Raw genomic sequence first — 24,664 nt, 5'->3', positions numbered from 1 at the left:
AAGGGTAATTACCATTCTCATTTGATTCTGAAATGATCGCAGCTCATCATTTGACTGGAGCTAGAGAGTAGTCAGTCCAAGATTGAGCTCTCTCCTGTGAGTGCTTGAAGCGCAGGGTTGTAGAGGTAAGTGGAAAAGGTCCATTTACTTGAGTCCAGATGTGCCGGGGCAGAATGGATATCGCTTTGAAAATGATCGGACTCAGCGGAGAGGCTCTGCACCCGGGCCTCTTCTGAAGTGCTTGGAATATTCCACCAAAGCCTCCTAAGTGTCATGTCGGCAATTACAGAAGCCATGGGTCTGGCAAGTTTTGAAGACGGATGCCACACTGGACTGCGGGGAGAGCAAGGCACTGACTTGGCCCAGCCAGTGCTCTGGGAAAACCCAGTCCTGTCTGAAGGCCTCCAGGCTGTGCTCTTCTCTGTGGTGCCTCCCACACCCCTGCAGCCTTGAGAACACCCAAGCATGGGCAAGGCACACATCCCATCCGTCTTCAACACAGGCCCCTTACGTGTTACCTTGGAAATAAATGTTTGAAGAGAATGATGTGAAAAATTCCTAGGATTGGGATCACTTTTCCAGTTTCAACTCCAGGTCACTCATGTGGGAGTTGATATTACTATTTTTGTTTCTAATCACCCAACTTTGAGACCTCAACCGATGATGACTGTTTCCCTCGTGGTCACCTAGTACTGTTCAGTTTTCTCCATTATCGCCTGTCTTGCCCTTGACATTCCCACTGCTCTCATTTTGATACTTGGGTCTTCTCTTGTAGACCACAGCATTACTTTCCTAACTCGCCACCTAGTGTTGCTGTCCCCCTCATATCCCTTGTCCCTCTTGGACACATCAGAAGGTTCGTCTTCTGAACACTCCACTGTCCTGCTTGAGAACACCCAGTGGCCCTGTTGCCTACAGCAAGGATGTGTCATGCTTTGATCATGGTTTGTCACCATCCAAGCTTCCAGGGAAATAAAACAGTGAGTTGACCTAGTGCAACAGTTGGGGACCTTCTCCAGGCCCCAGTCCATGGTACAGCCTTAACTGTCACCCAAAGTGCCACACAGATTGACTTAGCTATTTGTAGGCCTCAAAACAGTTCAGGCAACAAATTGTCTCTACCATCCCTTGGCTTAATACCCTTCTGTGCAGTTCTTAGCTGCAAATGGTAAAAACCAACTTGGCCTTATTTAAACAGTAAAGGACATTTCTTCAAAGGATGTTAAAGTTGCATTTTTATTTTATTTCATTTTTTAAAAAATTTATTTATTTATTTGGCAGACAGAGATCACAAGTAGGCAGAGAGGGAGACAGAGAGAGGAAAGGAAGCAGGCTCTCTGCTGAGCAGAAAGCCCGATGTGGGACCTAATCCCAGGACCTTGGGATCACTGAGCCACCCAGGCGCCCCTAAAGTTGCATTTTTATACGAAGGTGGTGGCAGTGACCTGATTCTTCATTTTCCACAAATCCCTTCATAAAAACACAGCAAGTAAGATGGGAAAACCCATGAACAGTGTATACAGCAAAAGTATTTTATAAGGTACTCCACAAACTCCACAAATACAAGCAGGTTGGGGCAAACTTCTGACAGAAACAGGAGCTGCCTTATAACATCTGTGAAGAAGAAAGCCTAGGGAAGAAACGGAGCATCTGGAAGAAACACCAAAATAACCAGCAAGTATTCGAAAACACTGCAAGCCAGTATTAGAGCAGTGGCTGACACAGGGGTTTGCACAATCCAACAGCAAGTGAGTGCAGAGGTCTACTAGGAACTCGGAAGACTGCAACAGTCTGAGCCCTAAGAAGTTCCCTTTTCCCACTAAAAGAAACCAGAGCTTTGTGAAGAAATGTCAAGAGTCCATGTGTGTCACATCAGACAGAGAAGTTCCGGAAATCTAAGGATGTGTCAGTAGGGTTGGGAGCCAACTTGAAGAGACCCACTCTGTCCAGAGAGCGTTTATAAACCTATGGGTCCGTAATGATGGAATGTGCACGTGCAGGCGCACACACTCCTCATCTGTCACTGTCGGAAGTCGCTTGGGCAACAGCTCTCTTACCCACCACACCCTCCCTGGTAAGTAAAAGAATCCAGAAACTTAGCTTCCTGGTCACTGGTTGACTGAAGAGTAGAGGGGGCCAGAAGAAGCCACTAGGGCATAAAAATGATTTGGAACTGAAGGTTTCTGAATTTCGAAATCCCTTATCTGCCTAAGAGCTTAGCTTCCCGAATGAACTCACTTGTCCCTGAGGACTGAGCTCTTGGAGAGATTTGTACCACACCCAAACACAGCGCCACAGGCCTCTTTTACCTCCCGGCCTCCCAGAGGTCCATTTATCCTGCCAAAAAGTCATGTAAGTGCCCTTTCTTCCTCTCCCCGCGTAAGAAGTGCTTCTCTGCTCTTCTCTGAGAAGGCATATAAGCCCTAAAATAGACACGCAATCTTCTGTGACTGCGCAGATATAGTGGATAAAAATCTGCTTTTCTCCCACTAATCTGTCTTTTGTCAGTCTAATTTGCAAGCTTCAGAACACGGCACCTAGGAAAAGTTTTTCTTCCCAATAAATAGTAAACAAAGTGCAGTGTGTCTGTAGAAGTATACCACCAAAGAAAGAAGAAATGATAGAATATCACTGTTTTGTAGTTGCTAATGAAGTAATGGGTTTAGAAATGGTCAATGACTAACATCACAAAGGGAGATCCAACAAAATGGAGACAGCCAAACATCTGCGGACCTCTGACCACTGACACAATACTCCCCACAACGAAGCCGTGCCAAAAAAAGTCTCAAACATCAGTCAGATCAAAGTTTCGGTCTAGATCCAACTACCAATTTATAGGAAATCTGAGGACAGAGGAACATCATGAACTACATCAGTCAGCAAACTCCAGCCTGGTAAATGTGTCAGGACAACTGAGCCAGTCTCTTCAATTAAATTTCAGTGGAGGGAGAGTGAGAGATTACAAATGAATCAAAGACTGGGAAAAAAAAAAAAAAAAGAGGCAAAACTAAACTACAGTGTATTTTGGGAACTACAGAGAATATAAAGAAAATTAAGGAAATGATTAAAAGTCATAATAGGGATATTCTTAGCAGGGAGGGAGGAGTTATAAATGGTAGGGCATTGGGCTCCTGGGTGGCTCAGTTGGGTAAGTGTCCCACTCTTGGTTTCTGCTGAGGTCATGGGATCGAGCCATGCATCTGGCTCCAGGCTCAGCACAGAGCCTGCTTCAAGATTTTGTCTCGGATCCTGCCTTTGGCTCTGGTCATGATCTCAGGGTTCTGGGATCTTGTCCCAGAACTGGGGCTTCTTGCTCAGCTGGGAGCCTGCTTCTCCCTCTGCCTACTGCTTCGCTCTGCTCATGCTCTGACAAATAAATAAAATCTTAAAAAAAAAAAAAATTGTCTCTTGCTCTCTCTGTCCTTCCTCCCATAAATAAATAAATAAATAAATAAATAAATAAATAAATCTTTTAAGTTGTAAAGGGCACATGGAGGGATATTCAGGGATAGCAAAATCTGGCACGGATGTTTACAAGGGGGTTTGCCTTATAACAATTCATTCATCTGCACATTGGTGTTAGGGGTTTTACAGGGTGTATTATCTTTAATCATAAAGGACTCTGTGTGGGTTTCATATTACATTGGGTAGCTCACAACCTCTAGGACCAAAGGACGAGTTTTAGAGGCTGTGCGGTCAAGACCACTGTTCAAATCAGGCTTAGCAGAATTGGTCTACTGAGGCCGGACGGCTCCTGCGGCTGAACGTTGTGCCCCAGCCATGGTTACTGCCGCCTCTGAGAACAGTATGGCTGCCACCGATGCCAAACTCCTTGCCAAGGTCGGAACCGCGCAGCCCCGGCTTCTTTCAGTAGCTTTTGCTGCGATGTCTAAGATGGTTCAGTTGGTTGGTGACGCCCAGAGCGCATGCCCGTGCCCCAGAGGTGGGGGAATGGTCAGTGACCCATTGAGAGAGTCTTGCGTGCCGCTTCCATAGCGTGGGGTGGGCTCTGACTCTCGGCGGGGGCTTCAGGTGCTGGGTGGGGTGACACATGCTCCCACGCCGGTGATGTTCGAACCTTACCGCGCATCAGAATCACCGAGGAAGCGCTTTAAAAATACCAACGCCAAGGTTGCACCCAGCCCGATTAACGCAGTATGGGCTGAGACTGGAGTGTGAGCGGTTTTTTGTTGATGAACCAGTGCCTACACCCTTGAGCTGGTTCCGATGAGCCACAGCGGAGTCACCTGGGAGCTTGTTAGAAACGCAGAGTCTCGGCACCCACGGACGGCCCTTCTGAATCAGAATCTGCCTTTAAATCGAAGTCCCAGGCGATGCTTAGTGCGCATGTCCCAGCTTGAGGAGGGCTGAGTCCGACTCGAACTCCAAGGCCAGCCCCAGGCTCCCCAGCAAGGGCATTGCGCTCCCCTGCAGGGAAGGATTCCCGATTCTCCCCACCGCCGAGAGCACTTTTGACCGACGTCTCCACCGGGCGTAACTGCCGACTTCCTTGGTTGCCAGTAGTTGTCTTCTGCAGGCTCATGTCCTTCCCACTCTGGAGGGCAGGGACCCTCGTGCCCTTTGTGTTTCCACGGCGCTAAGTGCGCTGCTGCCCACGCGGCAAGCGTCCGGGACACGCGGTAAGTGACGCGGTGACTTCCCTTCGGTTTCTTTCGCTCCACTCCCTGAGCCGGAGCTGCGCTGGCCTCCTGGTGCCCCCTGCCGCCTTCATGCACGCGCAGGTGCATTACAATTTGAAGGCAACTTTGAATATGATTTTTAAAAGAATAAGAATTTTAAAATTCAAGCCTAGGGCCTGTTCCGGATACAGGACAGATGGGTTGACTCCTGTGACTCTCAATTCCCTTTTCTCCAGAAGCGGGGCTAGAAAGCACTCCGAGCCTCAGTTCAGCGTAAATACCTACGTCGCTCTTTCCCCTCTGCGGGATTAACCAAGATCGAACACTTTTAACTCTTCCGGGTTGGCCCGGTAGCTGGGGGACATCTATAAATTAAATATAGAGTCACTGGGCCACCTTGTGACCATTTCTGAGAACTGCATGTCTTCATTGGGTCACAAGAAACTTCCTAGAGCCCGTCAGTCTGGAGATCCCATCCTGTAGGATTTTTTTTTTTTTTTAAGATTTTTTATTTATTTGAGAGAAAGATCACAGGTAGGCGGAGCAGCAGGCAGAGAGGGGGAAGCAGGTTCTCCGCTGAGCAGAGAGCCTGATTAGGGGCTGGATTTCAGGACCCCAAGATCATGACCTGAGGGGAAGGCAGAGGCTTAACCCACTGAGCCACCCAGGCACCCCATCCTATAGGATTTCTGGTAAGCAGAGCCAGGCAAAATTAAGTGGGAGATACAGGCTTCCAGTTACAAGACGGTAAGTCTTGGGAATAAAAGGCACAGCTTAGGGCATATAGTCAACAACATTGTCATAGCGCTGCATGGTGACAGATGGGAGCTACACACCTGCGGTGAGCATAGCATAACGTATAGATTTCCAGAATCACCATGTTGTACTTCTGAAACTAATGTAACATTTTGTGTCAACTATACTATAAAATGTTCAAAGGCAGGCAATCTGTGAGAATTAAAAGATTTATTAATGCAAATACTGAACCTAAGTCTTCTAAAAACGGGAGATGGGCAACAGCTGGAGGGGAATCTCCTAGAGCGGAAGTTACAAGCTCACCGTTTTCCAAGAGGAGCGCCGGTAAGAAGTGAGCAATTTTGCCCTGAATCCAAGAGTTCCAGGATGTAGGGCCACCAGGTACCACTGAGATGGCAGGTGTGAGACAGTAGACAAACGTGGGACCAGTAGGAAGTCTCTGTAAGAGGTCCTGGGTGCCCCGGGTGTACCTGATCATCGCTTGTAGCCAGGAGGTACTGCCACCCCTCCTGAACGTTTAGGAGCTGCAGAAATGGAACAAGAGGGGCTCCACACTCAACGGCACCAGGCAGACAGAGGGAAAGGTGGGGTGAGGCACGAGGTCCACAGCAGCGGGTTCAGTGAACGGCTACTTCTTGAATGATGGCTTCCTCAGATTCTCTCCGCCTTCCCCCCTCCCTTCCCCCGGTTTTGGCCTCCAGACGTAGGTACCCAGGCAGAAGATTAGGAAGGTCTCTGGAAAACCTGGCTCAAGAGAAAAGAGCGACCAACCGTGTCACTTGGAGGTACACCAACTAAAAGTTCAGCTCCCTGCGGATGGTGCCATGCTGAAGGTTTCTAGTCACCAAGTCAGACGCACATATGTCAAGTTTCCAAATCTACCTAAAACCTCTGTGAAACCAAACAGGAGAAACGTAGACAGTAAAAATGCACATACGTGATACCCAGACTGTACAGATACCTGCCTTCAATCAGATACCCAGATCTGTGTGGTGACGTAAAAGAAGAAAACAGCTAACAAAGAAACAAGAAAAGGAAATTTAAAAACTGCAAAAACCAAAGAGAAACCTCAAACCCACTGTAATGAATGAATGTCATGTAATGAATATACGTGGGTAGGACATGATATTGAATCCATAAAGCAAGAACACGATGCAGGGGCATCCGGCTGGCTCAGTCGGTAGAGCGTGCAACTCTTGATCTTGGGGCTAAGTTCCATGCCAGAGTGGGGGTAGAGGTCACTTAAGTAAAAAGAGGTGCGCCTGGGTGGCTCAGTCGGGTAAACATCTGCCTCCAGCTCAGGTCATGATCCTGGGCTTCTGGGACGGAGCCCTTTGTTGGGCTCCCTGCTCAGTGGGGAGTCTGCCTCTCCCTCCCCTTCTGCCCTTCTCCCAGCTCATGATGTCTCTCTCTGTCAAATAAATAGAATCTTTAAAAAAAATTTTTTTAATTGAATGCTATAAAAAAATGAGATAGAATTTATTAAAATAAAAACAGTCAACTGAAATAAAAGAATCAAGAGAAGAATTAGAAGGTGAAAGTGAGGGGCGCCTGGTGGCTCAGTGGGTTAAAGCCTCTGCTTTCGGCTCCGGTCATGGTCCCAGAGTCCTGGGATCGAGCCCCACATCGGGCTCTCTGCTCGGCGGGGAGCCTGCTTCCTCCTCTCTGCCTGCCTCTCTGCCTACTTGTGATCTCTGTCTGTCAAATAAATAAATAAAATCTTAAAAAAAAAAAGTTTTAAAAAAAGAAGGTGAAAGTGAGGGAATCTTCTAGAAATAAAACACACAAACCAGCAGAGAGAGTGTGTGTGGTGGGGGGCGCATGGAAAAGAGGAGTGGTAGGGAGCTCAGAGGGCCAATCCAAAAGCCAAAATCTGATTAATTGGAAGTCCAGAAAAAGAAAGAGGAAGACAGATAGAAAGTGATTGTCGCGGGGCACCTGGGTGGCTCAGATGGTTAAGGTCACAATCCTAGGGTCCTGGGATTGAGCCCCGCATCAGACTCCCTGCTCTTGGTGGGAAGCCTGGATCTCTCTCTCCAGCATCCCTGCTTGTGTTCCCTCTCTCACTGTCTCTGTCAAATTAAAAAAAAAAAAAAAAAAATCTTAAAAAAAAAAAAGAAAGAAAGAAAGTGATTGTCGGGAGAGAGAAGACAAGAAATCTGCCCAGAACTGAGGGATATTAGTCTCCAGATCGAAAGGGCCTAGCCCGGAAGAATGAAAAATTACTGCACCAAGTGATGCCATCAGAGCATTTCAGAACCCCAAGAATAAAAGAAAAGATTAAGAGAAAAAAGAAAAAAGCACCCAGGAGTGAGAAATAGGTCACCTGCAAAGAATTGAGAACCTGAATGATAGAAATTTTCCTGAATAACGTGGAGACTTAGGAAGCAATGGAGCAATCGTGTCCAAATTCTGAACGGAAGGGAAGTTCTGGGAGAGTTCTCTACTCACTCAGCTTTCTGGCAAATAGGAAATGATGTCTTCAGGTATGGAAAAGGGGTAAATTTTTTCTTCCCTTGCTCACCTTCTCAGGAATCTATAGAGGACATTTTTTTTTTTTTTAAGATTTTATTTGTTGATTTGACAGACAGAGATCACAAGTAGGCAGAGAGGCAGGCAGAGAGAGAGGAAGAAGCAGGCTCCCGGCTGAGCAGAGAGCCTGATGCAGGGCTCGATCCCAGGACCCTAGGATCATGACCTGAGCCAAAGGCAGAGGCTTTAACCCACTGAGCCACCCAGGTGCCCTCTTTTTTTTTTTTTTTTTTTTTAAATAAGATTTTATTTATTTGTCAGAGAGCGAGCACAAGCAAGGGGAGCAGCAGGCGGAGGCAGAGGGAAAAGCAGGTTCCCCCCTGAGCAAGGAGCCAGATGTGGGACTCAATCCCAGGATCCTGGGATCATGACCTGAGCTGAAGGCAGACGCTTAACTGAAAGAGCCTTCCGGGCGCCCCTGTTAGAGGACATTCTGAGCACAATGAAAAGGTATGCAGAGAAATGGAGCCCTGAGTCCCAGGAAAGCAGGCCTGGGGGCTGTGCAGCCAGCCCTGGAAGCAAAAAACCTCCAGCAGAGGGGTGCCTGGGTGGCTCAGTGGGTTAAAGCCTCTGCCTTCGGCTCAGGTCATGATATCGGGGTCCTGGGATCGAGCCCCACTTCGGGCTTTCTGCTCGGCAGGGAGCCTGCCTCCCCCCCCCTCTCTGCCTGCCTCTCTGCCTACTTGTGATTTCTGTCAAATAAATAAAATCTTTAAAATAAAAATTTAAATAGAAAAAAGAAAAAAGCCTCCAGCAGAACCAGGGGACACGGTCCCCATCTAAATGGTGGGTGTGTCACACAGCTAAAGGACTGTGGAAAGGAACTAGGGAAGCTAGGCAGCAGGATCTCTGAAGGCAGGGATATAGTATGCCTCATGTGCCCCTGGTTCCCCCAGGGCCTACCTGTTCCTGGCACAGGGTAGGGACCCAGTCAATACTGTTAAAAGAGTGAGCGAAAGAATGCATGAAAGTGACTTAGTCCAGCCTTCCGCTTTTAGCCAGGCAAGCAAGCCGATCAGCTCCCCTTCCCATGCAGACACCTAGAAAGAGAGGATAAACATAATTAAAAATGCATAGCCAAATTATAAGAAAGCAAGGACAGTCTGAGGGACAAGTAGGGCACTTAGAGATCTGGTGGCAGGGCTTTAACTTAGGCCCAGAGATGCCCTGTGACATGCTTGCGGTCACACAGCTGATGATCACTGGGGGAGAGGGCGTCATTGTCTCTTCCCCACCAGTGCCCTTTCCATTTTCTCCTGGAGCCTCAGCTTTTACTTGAGAACTAGCAGAACCAAGTGCGGGCGTGTGGTGACCTTAGACCTCTGTGTCCAGGCTGTGATTACTTCTCACACTGGGTAAGAGGCAGAAAGCTGCGGTGCAGAATTCCCAGCTCCGGAAATTTCCCCTTTGCAACTAGCTGCCGTAATTAAAGAGGAAGCTGTTACTTGGGGGCAAATGTTCCGTGTTGAGAAAACTGACTGGGGAACTCAGAAAATGTTTCCTAGAGAAGTGGCTCCAGATCATTTAGCGCAGGGGAGCTAGCTCTCTCCTGCGGGCACAGTGTTTCACACGCGAGTAGGGACACAACTTGAAGCAAGTGGAAATATCTCTAATACTTAGCAAGAGTATGCCGGGCTCCACAGCCCCCTCTAACCCCCCCACCATCTCTCTGCTCGGGTTTCTGCAAAAGTCCCCGAAAAGAGCTGCTGTGTATACTGGGCATCAGCCCTTCTAGAACTTTCTTGGAGCATCATCCCTTCCACCCCCATCAGGAGTGCTCTTGCCAAGGTCGGAGTGGCTACTAATTCTTGAGATGTCGACTCAGCCTCCCTCCTTCCTGAAACACCTCCTTCTCGCCAGTCTTCCTGGTTCGTCTTCATCATTCTGACCTCTGAGTGTCGGAGAGGCTCAGAACTCAGTGCTCAGAGCACTTGTCTAACAAGCCACAGTCTGTCTTAGGACATCTGCGTTCGCTGTTCCTTCCGTTTGAAAGACGCATCCTTCATCTGTCAGAACCCCTCACACTGCCGCTGCCTTCTGGTCTCTGCCCCGATGTCCCCTTATCATCCAGGCCCCCTCGGGCTGCTCTACGTAGGACAGGAGCTATGCCAGCCCTGCCCTGGATTCCCTATCCTTTCCCCTTGCTTTCTTTTTTCCTCCAGAGCTTCCCACCAACTGCCATATTAAAATCTACGTGTTCAGTAGTTGATTGCCTGCCTCCCGTCTGGGATAGAAGCTCCGCGTGGACAGGGGCTCTGTCTGTCCTATTTGCTGCTGTGTCTCTGGCACGTCGAAGGGCCCGTGCACACAGAGGGTGCTCCGTGTCTGCTGAATGCATGAATCCCATCTCTTGCTCCTGCTTCCTGCTGGGAACTTCTCAGTGAGGAACCGGAAAAGCAGAACAGACATTCTGGAGGCATTTTTCTCAAGGTCATGGAGGGATTGGTGTCCCCAGAGATGCTTGTCTCCCCGCCAGAAGGGGCTAGACCCAATGCAGCAGAATTCTCTGCTCTGCAAACCCACCTTTTATTATCTGACTTCAACTAATATTGACTTAGGAGACATACTCCTTGACTTACGTGTTCTTGTCCCCCATTTGGCTCATAAATAAATGAATACAAGCTCAACAAAGTTATGTAACTTACCATGATCACACAGCTAGCAGGCAGGAAAACTTAAGCTCAGTCCCGGGTGGGTCAGACTCCCAGATCTGGGTATTTACCTCCCTCTGAAGTCCATGCCCTAACGAGGGCTATGTTCACTCCTTGATATTTGTAGTGAAAATGAAGTAGTACCTTACGAAATAATATAAGAAGTGTATATACTATGATATTATCAAAATGGGAGTTGGTATCACACAGAAGTAAATTTATACAATTGATTAGTTTACAATTCCGTTTTTTCAAAACTGATTTTTATTAATATTTAATTTCCCATAATATTGTAATAATAAGTATTCACATAAAAAAGCAAATAGAGGGGTGCCTGGGTGGCTCAGTGGGGTAAAGCCTCTGTCTTCAGCTCAGGTCATGTGATCCCAGGGTCGGGGGATCGAGCCCTGCATCAGGCTCTCTGCTCAGCGGGGAGCCTGCTTCCTCTCTCTCTCTCTCTCTGTCTGCCTCTCTGCCTCCTTGTGATCTCTGTCTGTCAAATAAATAAATAAATAATTTAAAAAAGCAAATAGAACAGACTCATGTTATTTATAAAATAGCATTATATATATTAAACAAGTCTCAATAAATTTAAAAAGGTTGAAATCATAAAAAGCATTTTTTGGGGGCACCTGGGTGGCTCAGTCTGTTAAGCATCTGCCTTTGGCTCAGGTCATGATCTCAGGGTCATGGGGTCCATTCCCACATTGGGCTCCCTGCTCAGGGGGAGTCTGCTTCTCCCTCTCTCCTCCTCTCTCTTCTCCCTGCCCTGGCTTGTTCTCTCTCTCTCTCTCCCTCTCTCACTCAAATAAATAAATAAAATCTTTAAAAAAAAACCTTCTCTTTTCAAAATTACAATGAGATACCACTTCATACCCATTAGAATGGTTATAAGAAAAACAAGAAAAAACCAAACAAACACAAAAAACCTACCGCAAGACAAGCGTCGGTTAGGTGCAGAAACTGGAACCCACGTCCACTGCTGGTGGGAATGTCAAATGGTGCAGCCACCGTGGAAACCCAGTTTTGTGGCTGCTGAACACAGAATTACCACAGGACCCAGCAAATCCGCTCCTCAGTATGTAACCAAACTAATTGAAGACAGGTGTTCAAACAAAAAATGTGTACAGGAATGGCCAAGGCAGCTCTGCCCACGATAGCCAAAAAGTAGAAACAACCCAATGTCTGTCAACTGAAGAATGGATGAACTAAATGTGGCATGTCTATACACTGGAATAATATTATTATTATTTTTAAAAGATTTTACTTATTTATTTGACAGACAGAGATCACAAGTAGGCAGAGAGGCAGGCAGAGAGAGAGTGGGAAGCAGGCTCCTCACTGAGCAGAGAGCCTGATGCGGGGCTCGATCCCAGGACCCTGGGATCATGACCTGACCCGAAGGCAGAGGCTTTAACCCACTGAGCCACCCAGGTGCCCCTAACACTGGAATATTATTCAGCCTGGAAAATGAAGTGTTGACACAGGCTACAAAAGGGATCGACCTAGAAAACACTGGTAAAACGCTGCGGTAAGTGAATGAAGCCAGACACAGAAGATCACATAGTGTATGATTCATTCGTATGATACGTTCAGAATAGAAAAATCCTGGAGACCCAAAGTAGACTCCTCGTTGCCAGGGCTGGGGAAGAGAGGGCCTGGGGAGTGACTGCTTAATGGGTGTGGAGTTTCCTCTTGGGGTGATGAAAATGTTCTGGAATTAGATAATGGTGATGGTTACACAATGTTGTGAATGTACTAAATACCACTGAATTGTACACTTTAAAATGGTAAATTTTAGGGGCACCTGGGTGGCTCAGTGGATTAAAGCCTCTGCCTTTGGCTCAGGTCATGATCCCGGGGTCCTGGGATCAAGCCCCACATCGGGCTCCCTGCTCAACAGGGAGCCTGCTCCCCCCCCCCACCCCGCCTACTTGTGATCTCTGTCAAATAAATAAATAAAATCTTAAAAAATAAATAAATAAAATGGTAAATTTTAGGGGTGCCTGGCTGACTCAGTGGAGTGTGTGACTCTTGATCTCAGGGTTGTGAGTTTGAAACAAACATTGGGTATTACTTAAAAACCAAAAATATTTTTTAAGATTGTATTTATTTATTTGAGAGAAATAGAGATAGAACATAAGTGGGAGTGGGAATGGGAGTGTGGCTGGGAGATGGTGGGGAAGGAGGAGAGGGAGAAGCAGACTCCACCCTGAGCAGGGAGCCTGATGCGGGGCTCCATCCCAGGACCCTGGGATCATGACCTGAGCGAAGGCAGACGCTTAACCGACTGAGCAACATAGATGCCCCAAAAACAAAATGGTAAAATTCTTTAAAACGATAAATGTTATGTTATGTATTACAATTTTTGTTACTATAGTTTTTAACAATAGCATTATATCATATTTAGTTTTGTCAGTGGTTCCGTAGTAAATTAAATGCTTTCCTCAGTAGAAGTCCACTTACAAATAAGTTGAAATATGAAATTTGCTAAAAACCTTGAAATTCTCATGATCCATGTAACAGCCAGTGGTTTCCCAGTGAGTTTTGAGTTTCTGCATCTGATCTACTTGTGACGCCAGGAGCATGACATTGAGGATCAATTCAACTTACCAAGAGGTAGGTGACCGGGCGAGAGCTCTCCCGTAAGTTCTGGAAACTTCTTGGCTTGACTAGATCAGGAAGCTCAGGGCTCTCAGTGGTTGCCTTCCATCCCTGCTGCCAGCTGGTGAGAAGCCTGGTGCAAATAGGAGCAGAACAGGGGAAAGGGTCAACTTGTGGTTGGCTTCCCTGGATAAAAAAGCATCAACCATGTTGTGCTTTTTTTGTGATGGGAATAATTTCATTTCCTACAGAAATGGGGAAGCTCTCCTTTTCCTGTCCTGATTCAGGTATAAGCCAATATATTAGCTCCTAGAATTTGTTACCTTCTTCAAAATGTCAAGAGTTAGGGGCGCCTGGGAGGCTCAGGGGATTGACTTCTGCCTTTGGCTCAGGTCCTGCTCTCAGGGTCCTGGGATCAAGCCCCACGTTGGGCTCTCTGCTCGGCAGGGAGCCTGCTTCCCCCTCTCTCTGCCTGCTTCTCTGCCTGCTTGTGACCTCTCTCTGTCAAATAAATAAATAAAATATTTTTTAAAAATTTGCAAAATGTCAAGAGTTAAATCTGGAGAAGGAAGCTGACGCTCTGTGATAGCCAAAAATATTGTCCAGGTTCCGTCTTCTGCTCAGATTGGTAGAGCAGATGTTTGTAATTTTACTGAAGTCCAATTTTTCTTTCATGAATTTTTTCTTTCATGAATAGTGCTTTTGGTGTTGCATCTAAAAAGTCATCACCCAGCCCCAGGTCATTTATGTTTGCTCCTGTGTTAAAATATTTTTGTATTTTGCATTTAGATCTATAATTTATTTTGAATTAATTTTTGTGAAGGGTACAAGGTCTGCGTCTAGGTGCGCTTTTATTTTTTTAAGATTTTTTTTTTTAAAGCAATGTCTATACCCCAAGTGGGGCTGGAACCTACAACCCCAAGATCAAGAGTCACATGCTCCACCAACTGAGCCAGCCAGGTGCCCCCTAGACTCCTCCCCCGCCCCCTTTTTTCTTTTCGTGGCTGTCCCGTTGTTCCAGCACCATTTGTTGAAAAGACTTCTTTCTTTCACCATTGATTGCCTCTGCTCTTTTGTCAGAGATCAGCTGACTCTATTTGTGTATGTCTATTTCTGGCTCCCTGTTCTCTCCCATCGATCTAGTTGTCTTATTGCTCAGATGGGAATTTCACTGGAATTATTGGACAATCTGTCTCAGCAGACAAAGGCAAAGCTGTTAGATTCTCAGCAAATCAACTCGATTCACACAAAAGATGTTGGACAATTTCTACAGTTTCGCTTCCTCCTTTGCTGTCACTTGGGCCCAGATGAGACCGAGCCCATCCAAAATGTCTATTCAGGCAAATGTGGTTCTGGATGGTATGAAAGGCAAGTAGCACAAAAATCTCTCTTTTAGAAAACAATTTGAGTAAAGTCATTTTTAAAGGATTCTGAAACTTGTCATGTTGAGAAAGTAAAAACATTGAAAAACAAGAGATGAAAAGAATAATGAAGCTTCAGATTCAAGAACGCCTTAGTTGGGGGACACTTGGCTGGCTCAGTTGGTAGACAGGCGGACTCGGGGCCGCAAGTTCAAGCCCCATGCTGCGTGAAGAGCTTACTTAAAAAAAGAAAAGTCTTAGTGAGGGTGACGTTTAATTAGAAGAAATTTTATAAAATAAAAAAATAGGTGATAAGGAAAATAATGAAACATGTTGATCGTTTTTGACTTTTCTAAGCTTAAAATACTATTTATAGAGTCAAAACAGTTTTGGATAAGCATGTATTATTTAGTTAAAAATAAAACATATTCACTTAAAAAATATACAATTTGGGATGCCTGGGTGGCTTACTCGGTTAAGCCTCTACCTTCAGCTCGGGTCATGATTCTGGGGTCCTGGGATGGAGTCCCACGAAAGGCTCCCTGCTCGGTGGGGAGCCTACTTCTCCCTCTGCCTGCTGCTCTCCTGCTTGTGCACTCTCTCTCTCTCTCTGATAAAGAAATAATAAATAAATAATATCTTAAAAAAAAAAAACCATAAGAGGTATGGTTTGATTTACTGTGCCCAACACTATTGAGCAAAACTTAAAGTTCTAGTTTCCTGAAGCAAATATTTCATGAGTTATTTTTAGGAAGGAGCATTTCAGGAACAACCTATAGATAAGGATTAGGCCTCCATTCCTTTTTGTCCTTACAGTACTCTCTTTTTATGATAAAATAGAAACATGCCAAGAAATTGCCTTGAAAAGGCTCCTTTCCACATTTTCTTTTTATTTATTTATTTTTTCAGTGAGCTCTATGTCCACTGTGGGGCTTGAACTCATGACCCTGAGATCAAGAGTCACATGCTCTACCAACTGAGCCAGCAGGTTACCCCTCCACATTTTCTTTTGCAATAACAAGCTATATTTGGTAAATTACAAAAGCCAATCATATTGTGGTTCTTTTAGATCTTGTGTTCTAAGCGATCCCATAATTCACACCACAGAAATAAGAAGGGAAATCTTATGTGAACTCTTCTTAATTGTCGAGGACATATCAAAATGAAATTATCACAGTGTTATACCCTGATTTGAATGAGGACTGAGAGTCAACACATGGAACTCAGTTTTTTTTTTTTAGAGATTTTATTTTTATTATTTATTTGACAGACAGAGATCACAAGTAGGCAGAGAGGCAGGCAGAGAGAGAGGGAGACATAGGCTCCCCACTGAGCAGAGAGCCTGATGCGGGGCTGGATCCCAGGACCTTGAGATCACTACCTGAGCCGAAGGCTTAATCCACTGAGCCACCCAGGCGCCCCGGAACTCAGTTTTTAAATGCCCTTATGAACGGCTCAGTTTAAAAAAAATTTTTTTTAAAGTTATATTTATTCAAGTAATCCACACCCAACATGGGACTCGAACTCACGACCCTGAGATCAAGAGTTCCCTGCTCTTCCGACATGTCTCAGCTTTTTATAAGAACCCATGGTAACAGTACCCATATGGTGCTCCAAACATCAGCAGTAAGAAAGACTTCAAGACTGTTCTTTGGTCTATGCAGCCTGCCGGCAGAGAGGGCAGTGATTATGGCTTTCCCTCCACAGAGGTGTGCAGCAGGTGGACAGGATTGTGGGCACATTTACCCCAGATGACAACACGAGCTTCTTACTTGTTTTCAACTCTAATGATCGTCTCTCCCCCAGACTTCGACAGATCGAGCTGCCTGGAGCACAGCTGACAAATCACTCTAAGGAAACAGTAGTCCTGGAAGAAATGGCTGCTTCCATTCTTGAGCTGGGCGGGGACTGTGCAGGATGGCCCCGGAACATCCGAATGTTCCAGAAAGTTAGAAAGATTCCAAAGAACTATGGAATCCTGATGGTGGACCAGAAGAACTAGCTGCAAGGTGCTCCTATTGTCAAATATAAGACAGTGTGTCACAAAAAATGAAGAACGTAGAATTCGTGAATGGTTAATCGATAAAGGGAGGTGGAGGGCAAGCGCCTCGTTACAGTGGAATGCTGACTGGTAAATGTGGAAATGATAGACGTAGAAAATCAGCATCTGGGAGCCATCACAGTCATAATTCACTCAGACAGGAATCCGCGATGGATGCTATCATGGGATACACGTGTGCTGGGAATAGGACGCTGACCCAGCCAAACGTCTTCCCACCAATTCTTCATTAATCACAAAGCGGGGAAAAAAGTGCCTTTACAGTGGGGACACCTGGCGAACATCACCTTAACCAAGTGATCCTTGTCGACATCACAAAAAAATGGGACAAACGGACATCACCTGTCTCCTAACATGATGTGCTGAGTCTTCCTGACAGTGATGCAGCAGCCAAAGCTGATCATTTTACAGAACAAATACGTGGTCCATAGTCCTCAGAATTGTCAATTTCTTAAAAGTTCAACAAAGGCTGAGAAACTGTTCTAGATGAGACCAAAGACGTAACAACTAAACACAACGCATGGTCCTGGATCCTAGATTCATTCACCTTGGGAAACAAAACAAAACAAAACAAAACTCTGTAAAGTATAATGGACAATACTGGGAAAATAAAAATTAGATAGGAACTGAATTGTATGTACTAATATTAAATTTCCTGAATTTAAGGATTGAATTATAGCTGTATAAGAGAATGTCCCAGTTCTTAGGAAAAACACACTGAAGAATTTATGAGCAAAGTGGCATGATATCTGGAACTTACTTTCAAATGGTTGAGAAAAAAAGGAATAATAGATATTATATTGGTGAATCCAGGAAAGGACATAGGGGAGTTTGTTGTAATATTCTTGCAACTTTCCTACAGGTTTAACTTTTTTCAAAAGAAAAAGTCTAATTGGAAAATAAAGTTGTGACACATCCGCTTCTGGTAATAGTTGAGTAAGATCCCTCCAGAGCAACTTTACACAGAAAAAAACAAAATAAAACAAACACCTCTGTATTTAACACACACAAACGTAAAAACCATTAAAGTAAGCCCCTAGAGAGCGGGCTATAAATACCAAATAAAGTAAAAGGATCTCGGGTGCATGGGCGGCTTACCTGGGTAAGCAACTGCCTTCAGTTCAGGTTATGATCCTGGAGTTCCAGGATTGAGTCCTGCGTCAGGGACCCTGCTCATAGGGGAGTCTGCTTCTCCCTCTGACCCTCCCCTTCTCGTGCTCTCTCGCTCTCACTTTCTCTCTCCTTCGAATAAATAAACACAATCTAAAAAAAAAAAAAAAGTAAAAGGATCTCTTTAAATGCTGGGAAAAAAGGTAACAACTAGGAATTCTGTATGCAGTGAAAAAATCCTTCAAGAATAAGTAAAAGAGGCATTCTCAGAAGAAAATTCACGGCTAGCAGATTCTCACTACAATATTTGCTAAAGAAATTTCTACAGGCTGAAGGAATGTAATACCGGATGGAATCTTAGATCCTCAGAGAGGAATAAAGACCATCAGTGGGTAAATGCAAAGGGTCTGTTATTTTCCTCTTAATTTCATTTTATTATATGTATGACTCTTTAAAGTAAAAGTGATGACACTGTTGGGTGCCTGGGTGGCTCAGCTCATTAAGCGTCTGCCTTCAGCTCAGGTCATGATCCCAGGGTCCTTGCTGAGCAGGGAGCCTACTTCTCCATCTCTCTCTGCCCCTCCTCCCACTTGTGCTCTCTCTCAAATATATAAATAAAATCTTTTAAAAAAGTGACAATACTGTCTTTGGGGTTAATAAGATATAGGTAGTTGGGATCCATCTCACACTATAGTATATTGGAGAGTGGACAGATGGATTTATACATTTCAAGTTTTCCTACATTTAGTGTGAAGCAGTACTGGGAAAACATGAGTGAATAATAATGTAATCCCTAGAACAACCACACACACACCGTGGAAAGAAGTATAGCTACAAAAAGAAAAAAAAAATAGAAAAAAATAAAATAGATTAAAAGAAAAAAGAAAAAAGGATGCAGGAAAGGAAGGACGAGAGGAACAAAAAATAGAGACAAACTGAAAATAATAAAATGGTAGGAATAAGAACAAACTTCCTCATCCCAATTAAAGTCACCTACAAAATCCCCACATTTAACATCCTACTCAGTCGTAAAAGATGAAAGACTTTCCTAGAAAATCAGGAACAAGACAAAGTTGTCTGCTTTTACCTCTCCGATTCAACACAGGACTGGAAGTCCTTACCAGTGTAGTTAGGCACAAAATAAAAGGAATACAGATTGAAGGCGATGATATAAAATGGTCTTTTTTTTAATAGAGACAACACGATCATGGGCATAGAAAATTCCTAGGATGGGGCACCTGGGTGGCTCAGTCATTAAGTGTCTGCCTTTGGTTCAGGTCATGATCCTGGGGTCCTGGGATCGAGGCCCCGGATCGCCTGCTTCTCCCTCTACCTCTGCCCTTGCTTGTGTTCCCTCTCTCACTGTCTCTCTCTCTGTCAAATAAACAAATAGTCTTTAAGAAAAAAGGAAGTTCCTAGGACTCCACAAAAATAGATATGAAAACTGGTAAGTGAATTTAAGAGGGTTGAAGGACAACAATATATACAAATCAAATGTATTTCTATTTTTTTTTAAAGATTTTATTTATTTATCAGAGAGTGAGAGAGGGAGAGAGAGCAAACACAGGCAGACAGAGAGGCAGGCAGAGGCAGAGGGAGAAGCAGGCTCCCCGCTCAGCAAGGAGCCCGATGTGGGACTCGATCCCAGGACGCTGGGATCATGACCTGAGCCGAAGGCAGCTGCTCAACCAACTGAGCCACCCAGGCGTCCCTGTATTTCTATACAGTAGCAATGAACAATTGAAAAAATTGCCAGCACCGGGCACCTGGGTGGCTCAGTGGGCTGGGCCTCTGCCTTCAGCTCAGGTCATGATCTCAGGGTCCTGGAATCAAGTCCCGCTTCGGGCACTCTGCTCAGCAGGCAGGGGGCCTGCTCACCCCTCTCTCTCTGCCTGCCTCTCTGCCTACTTGTGATCTCTCTCTCTCTCTGTCAAATGAATAAATAAAATATTTAAAAAAATTGCCAGCTGACAGACATCTGAGGACAGTCACAATTTTGAATATGATGGCATAGTTGGAGTCACTCATTGGGACTGCTATATTTTTATTATTTTTTTAAAGATTTTTTTAAAAAGTAATCTCTACACCGAACATGGGACTCGAACTCACGACCCAAGATCAAGAGTCATGTGCCCTACCAACTGAACCAGCCAGGCGTCCCAAATATTCTCTTTGTTTAAAGTTTTTATTTAAATTCTTATGTGTTGGGATGCCTGGGTGGCTTAGTCGGTTAAGCTGCTGCCTTTGGCTCAGGTCATGATTCCAGGGTCCTGGGATTGAGTCCTGCGTCTGGCTCCTTGCTCGGCAGGGAGCCTGCTTCTCTTTCCGCCTCTGCCTGCTTATGTGCTCGCAAGCACGCATTCTCTCTGATAAATAAATAAAATCTTTGAAAAAGAATTCTTATGTGTTAGTTAATACTGTATGTCCATGGAAATTACTTAGTGATTGTGAGTGAAATGAAAGATAATTCCTGGGGTGCCTGGGTGGCTCAGAGGCCTGGTTAAGCCTCTGCCTTCAGTTCAGGTCAAGATCTCAGGGTCGTGGGACTGGGCTCTCTCCTTATCGGGGAGCCTGCTTCCCTCCCTCTCTCTCTCTCTGCCTACTTGTGATCTCTGCCTTTATAAATAAATAAAATCTTTAAATCGTTAAAAAAAAAGACAGACAATTCCAAATAAATTGTCGAAAAGTTATGTGTGTTGCGTGCAAGTAATAAATGCCTAAATTTGCAATAAAGAGGTAATGAACGAATGTCTTTTTTTTTTTTTTTGAAAGAATTTATTTTATTAAAGAAAACTGATGGAATGAGGCACAAGAAGGTGATCTCCCTGGGTGCCCTGTGAAGAAGCAAGCTGGCTGTGTCCTGCTTTGGAGGCCCTGCTATGCCCAGAACCCTCTCTCCCAGCAGGCAGGCCTTCACCCACCCCGCAGGGGACTGGCCGGCTGGGAGGCCTCTCTGCTGGGCGGCAGGGCTGACCGACTGCTTGGAGAATATTCAAACCGCAGAATCTTGGAGGCAGGCAGGGCCTCAGATTCCATCATGTTCTACTCCCTCATTTGCAAAGTTTAAACTGGCTTCTACTTACCAGATAAATGCCTCTTCACTATATAAAATTTTGGATAATATTTTAAAATTAGAGACAGTATCACTTATTCCATGACCCAGACACAAACACTTTAAACATTAGGGCAGGATGCCTGGGTGGCTTAGTCGGTTAAATCTGCCTTCGGCTCAGGTCATGATCCTGGGGTCCTGGGATGGAGCCCCGCATAGGGCTCCCTGCTCAGTGGGGAGTCAGCTTTTCCCTCTGCCCCTCCCCTCCTCTCGTGGCCAAGCTCGCTTTCTCTTTCTCTCTTGTAAAAATAAATAAATGATATCTTTAAAAAAATATTAGAGCATGTTCCCTTTGACTGTTTCTTTTTTTTTTTAGTTCATTTATTCTTGAAATGCATTCCTGACTTTTATTTTATTTTATTTTATTTATTTATTTGACAGACAAAGAACACAAGTAGGCAGAGAGGCAGGCAGAGAGAGAGGAGGAAGCAGGCTCCCTGCTGAGCAGAGAGCCTGATGCGGGGCTCGATCCCAGGACCCTGGATCACGACCCGAGCCGAAAGCAGAGACCTTAACCCACTGGGCCACCCAGGCGCCCCTATCCTGACATTTTTACATTAACCCTATATAATGAGGATTTCCCCAAATCATTACGATTCTTCCATAAGCATTATTTCTAATGGGTGTGTGGTATGCCATGGTACATTTGCCTTAGAAACACCTAATAACAGTACAGTTTGCCTCCGCTGCCCAGGCCAGATACAAATCATATTTATGGCACAATATGGTGAATACACTAAAAACACTGAATTTTTTTTTTTAAAGATTTTATTTATTTATTTGACAGAGATCACAAGTAGGCAGAGAGACAGGCAGAGAGAGAGGGGGAAGCAGGCTCCCCGCCGAGCAGAGAACCGGATATGGGGCTCGATCCCAGGACCCTAAGATCATGACCTGAGCCGAAGGCAGAGGCTTAACCCACTGAGCCACCCAGGCGCCCCCTGAATTTTATTTTTAAAGATTTTATTCATTTCCTGTCAGCAAGAACACAAGCAGGGGGAGCAGCAGGCAGAGCAGGCAGAGGGAAAAGCAGGTTCCTCACAGAGCAGGGAGCCCGATGCGGGGCTCCATCCTAGGACCTCCAGCTCAGTACCCGAGTCAAAGGCAGACACCTAACCAGCTGAGCCCCCCAGGTGCCCCTGAATTGTGTACTTTAAGTAGGTGAATTGCACAGTATGTGAATTACATCTCAATAAAATCTTTTCTCCCAAAGATTTTATTTATTTGAGAGAGAGCACGAGTGAGTGAGAGCGAGAGAGCATGGGGGGCAGGGAGTAGGCTCTCCACCGCGTAGTGAGCCCAACACAGGGCCTGACCCCAGGACCCTGGCATCATGACCTGAACTGAAAGCAGATGTTTAACCGACTGAACTACCCAGGCGCCCCAGGTTAAACCTTTTTTAAAAATTAAGAGGAGTAAGCAGGGGCACGGAACTACAGGGAGGATTCATAAGAGTCTTACCTCTGCTTTTGTGTACGTTTCGAATTTTCTAGAATAAAACATTGAATACAGTATTTCCTAGAATTCTCAGAGGTGCTTATCCTGGTGATCTCTGGCCCCCTGCAGTTCAAGGACTCAGAGTAGGTTCTGTCCTCTTAGAAGGGGGGTGGGGGGGCAGGGCTGTTTCACACACAGCCCCGGCCAGTGCTGGCCCCTTTGGCCATCTTTCTACTCCACTCATGGGCTGCTGGACTAAACTCTGCCACTGCGCCAAAAGTGGGCTTCTGCCAGGGCTATGAGCCCCTCCCCGCCCCCTCCTCCACACCACTGACGGCTCACGTGTCCCCCCTCCACCCAGCAGGGAGTCACCTTCTACCTGCAGCCACCAGAGAGCAGCTGGGATCCCAGTGACGCAGCCCTGGCCTCTCCGTCTCAGCTCACCCCACACTCTCCATTGGGGAGAGAGAGCTCAGACACGGCTTCATACACCACCCAGGCCCCCTGGCTCTCTCATTCCGGATCCAGCAGCTTTTTCTACCAGCCCGTCTTCCCACCTCACCGTGCTTTCTGGCTCTCTGTCCTGCCAGCCATCTTCCAGAAACTTCTGCCTAAGCTCTAAGAAGTTCAGGCTCTAAGTGACACTGAATTCCTTCCCACGTGGCGCCTGAGCCCCAAGCAAATCCAGGGACCTCTGTATCTGGGCACTTGCGTCCAGTCCCTGGAGGTTTGCCAAGCCCTAAAAAGCCCTGGAGAGATTCTGGAACTCAACAACATCTAGGAAGTGGGTCCAGCCAGTTAGGTGGTTTTGCCTGATGTCTCACACCTGTGTGGTCCCCGACTCAGCCCCCACCCAGAGCTGTAGACGGGGCTTTTGGCGTCAGGGAGAGAAGACTGGAGGAGGAACTGAAGTCAGGCGGGGACAAGCAGGGCTGGAGAGGGGGAAGGGCTCCCTAGGACACATGACAGAAGCAGAATCGCCAGGACTTGGGGACCAGGTGGATTTAAGTAAGGGTTCAGGAGATTTCCAGGTTGGGGCACCAGGTGAAAGGTGATTTCCTTAGCCGGGGTAAAAGATAAAAGAAGAGCGAATGCAGGTGTGATTGCTGAAACGGAAGGCCTGCGGCGGGGATGGAGGCCCAGAGCTGGAAACTGAGGCCTAGAGCTGGGGTAAGTCAGGGGGAGCCCCTGCCGAGCCAGAGAAACCTCGCTCAGAGGCGTCCTTCTGAGACAGGGTGACCACAGGGCCCAGTCCTGGTTTACACCTGCTGTCCTAGAGTCTGGTTTATGCTTATTGCTCTGCGGAGCCCCTTCTTCACTCTCCAGAGTGTTCTCGTCTGGATCACAGCTGATGGGGTCACTCTTCTCAGGAGAGCCTGCCGGGCAGGGACAGACAAGTGACTCAGCCAGGCTCCTTTCAGCCGCTGGCTTCTTTCTGCCTCTTCATCTTCGGCTTTCCACCCTCCATGCCTGCCTTAGATGTATTTTCTCTTTGCTCTGCCTTCCTCTTGGCTGCTTCCCCAGGAGAAAACTCATCCCCACCCCCACAGGCCATCTGGGTTACCCCAAGTCACAACTGTGGGCGCTGAAGGAAGAGCAAGCCCAAGGGTCAGCTGCTCAGGTCTTTGGCGGGAAACAGGCTCAGCTGGGCTGGGGGCGGTGGGGCTGGTTATGGAGTCAGCACGGGAGGGCCAGGCCTCTCAGTCACTTTCCTGCTTTGCCATCTTGGAGCCGGGCCCTTCTGCTCTTGGAGTAGCCCCTGCTGTCCTCTGCAAAAGATGGAACAGGTGACCTGAAATCTCTTCGCACTGCGAAGTTGTGTTATCTTCCCTGCTGCCAGCGCTCACAGGGTTCAGGGCACGTGATGTGGGAGGTTCGTCCTCTGGAAGAGAGGGCTTGCATGCACGTGTGTGGGCTCTCCCTGGCTTGGGAGTTTGAAGACTAGAGTCCGTGGAGCCCTTTAAGGACCCACCTCGGGGCTAAGGCCTGCTGCTCCGCAGCCACACAGCGCACGGGTTCCTGCTCACCTGCAGGAGGCGCCGCAGACACACGGAGGGCCAAGGGGGTCCTCCCGCAGCGCCGCCCGGCTGAAGACACCGCGGCTTCTGGGAAGGGCTTCCCACGAGGAGCTCCTGCGCTGGAGCCACGTGGGGTCGGAAGGAGGAGGCGCCGCAGCAGAAAAGGAAGAGCCCCTTAAGGGAATGGGAAAAAGGACCATGAAAGCGAGACCTGAAGCTCCGATCCCCAGCTCGAACCTCGGTCGGCTCACGCGGAGAACCGGAGCGGGTGTGCGTGGCGCGCTGTGTGTGTGCTGGAGCCCCCCGGCCCATGCGACTCGGGAAAATGGGTTACAGGGCGCTGGGAGCTCGCAAGTGCCCCTTAGTGGGGGCTCAGGGGGCGAG

At 46.6% G+C, this 24,664-nt stretch overlaps 1 protein-coding gene and 1 long non-coding RNA gene across 2 annotated transcripts; both read right to left on the bottom strand.

Annotated features, from left to right (window-relative positions):
- Positions 1-4,948: 4,948 nt before the first annotated feature.
- On the bottom strand, positions 4,949-17,781 carry LOC116596413. Its single transcript, XM_032353714.1, has 8 exons — positions 16,946-17,781; positions 16,317-16,559; positions 13,193-13,316; positions 12,025-12,293; positions 8,832-8,865; positions 5,867-5,920; positions 5,700-5,783; positions 4,949-5,005 (listed from the first exon to the last, which is right to left on the bottom strand). Exons 1-8 carry the CDS (start codon positions 17,005-17,007, stop codon positions 4,949-4,951), a joined length of 927 nt encoding a protein of 308 aa, XP_032209605.1. The 5' UTR covers positions 17,008-17,781.
- A 4,393-nt stretch (positions 17,782-22,174) lies between these two features.
- On the bottom strand, positions 22,175-24,646 carry LOC116596088. The gene is made up of 3 exons (XR_004287996.1): positions 24,541-24,646; positions 24,290-24,497; positions 22,175-23,638 (listed from the first exon to the last, which is right to left on the bottom strand). It is a non-coding gene; the product is annotated as an uncharacterized LOC116596088 (long non-coding RNA).
- Positions 24,647-24,664: the final 18 nt, after the last annotated feature.

The sequence above is a fragment of the Mustela erminea genome, chromosome 7 (genome assembly GCF_009829155.1).
Source record: "Mustela erminea isolate mMusErm1 chromosome 7, mMusErm1.Pri, whole genome shotgun sequence".
NCBI lineage: Eukaryota > Metazoa > Chordata > Mammalia > Carnivora > Mustelidae > Mustela > Mustela erminea.
This window is presented reverse-complemented; position numbering and strand designations above follow the sequence as displayed.

What these genes read in the sequence shown, in the direction of transcription:
- LOC116596413 (XM_032353714.1), bottom strand. Translation starts at nt 17,007, where the DNA reads ATGATCAGCTTTGGCTGCTGCATCACTGTCAGGAAGACTCAGCACATC. An exon ending in ATCATTAGAGTTGAAAACAA is followed by an intron (nt 13,317 to 16,316) that starts GTAAGAAGCTCG and finishes TATTTGCACCAG; the next exon opens with GCTTCTCACCAGCTGGCAGC. An exon ending in GGCGCTCCTCTTGGAAAACG is followed by an intron (nt 5,006 to 5,699) that starts GTGAGCTTGTAA and finishes TTTAATTTATAG; the next exon opens with ATGTCCCCCAGCTACCGGGC.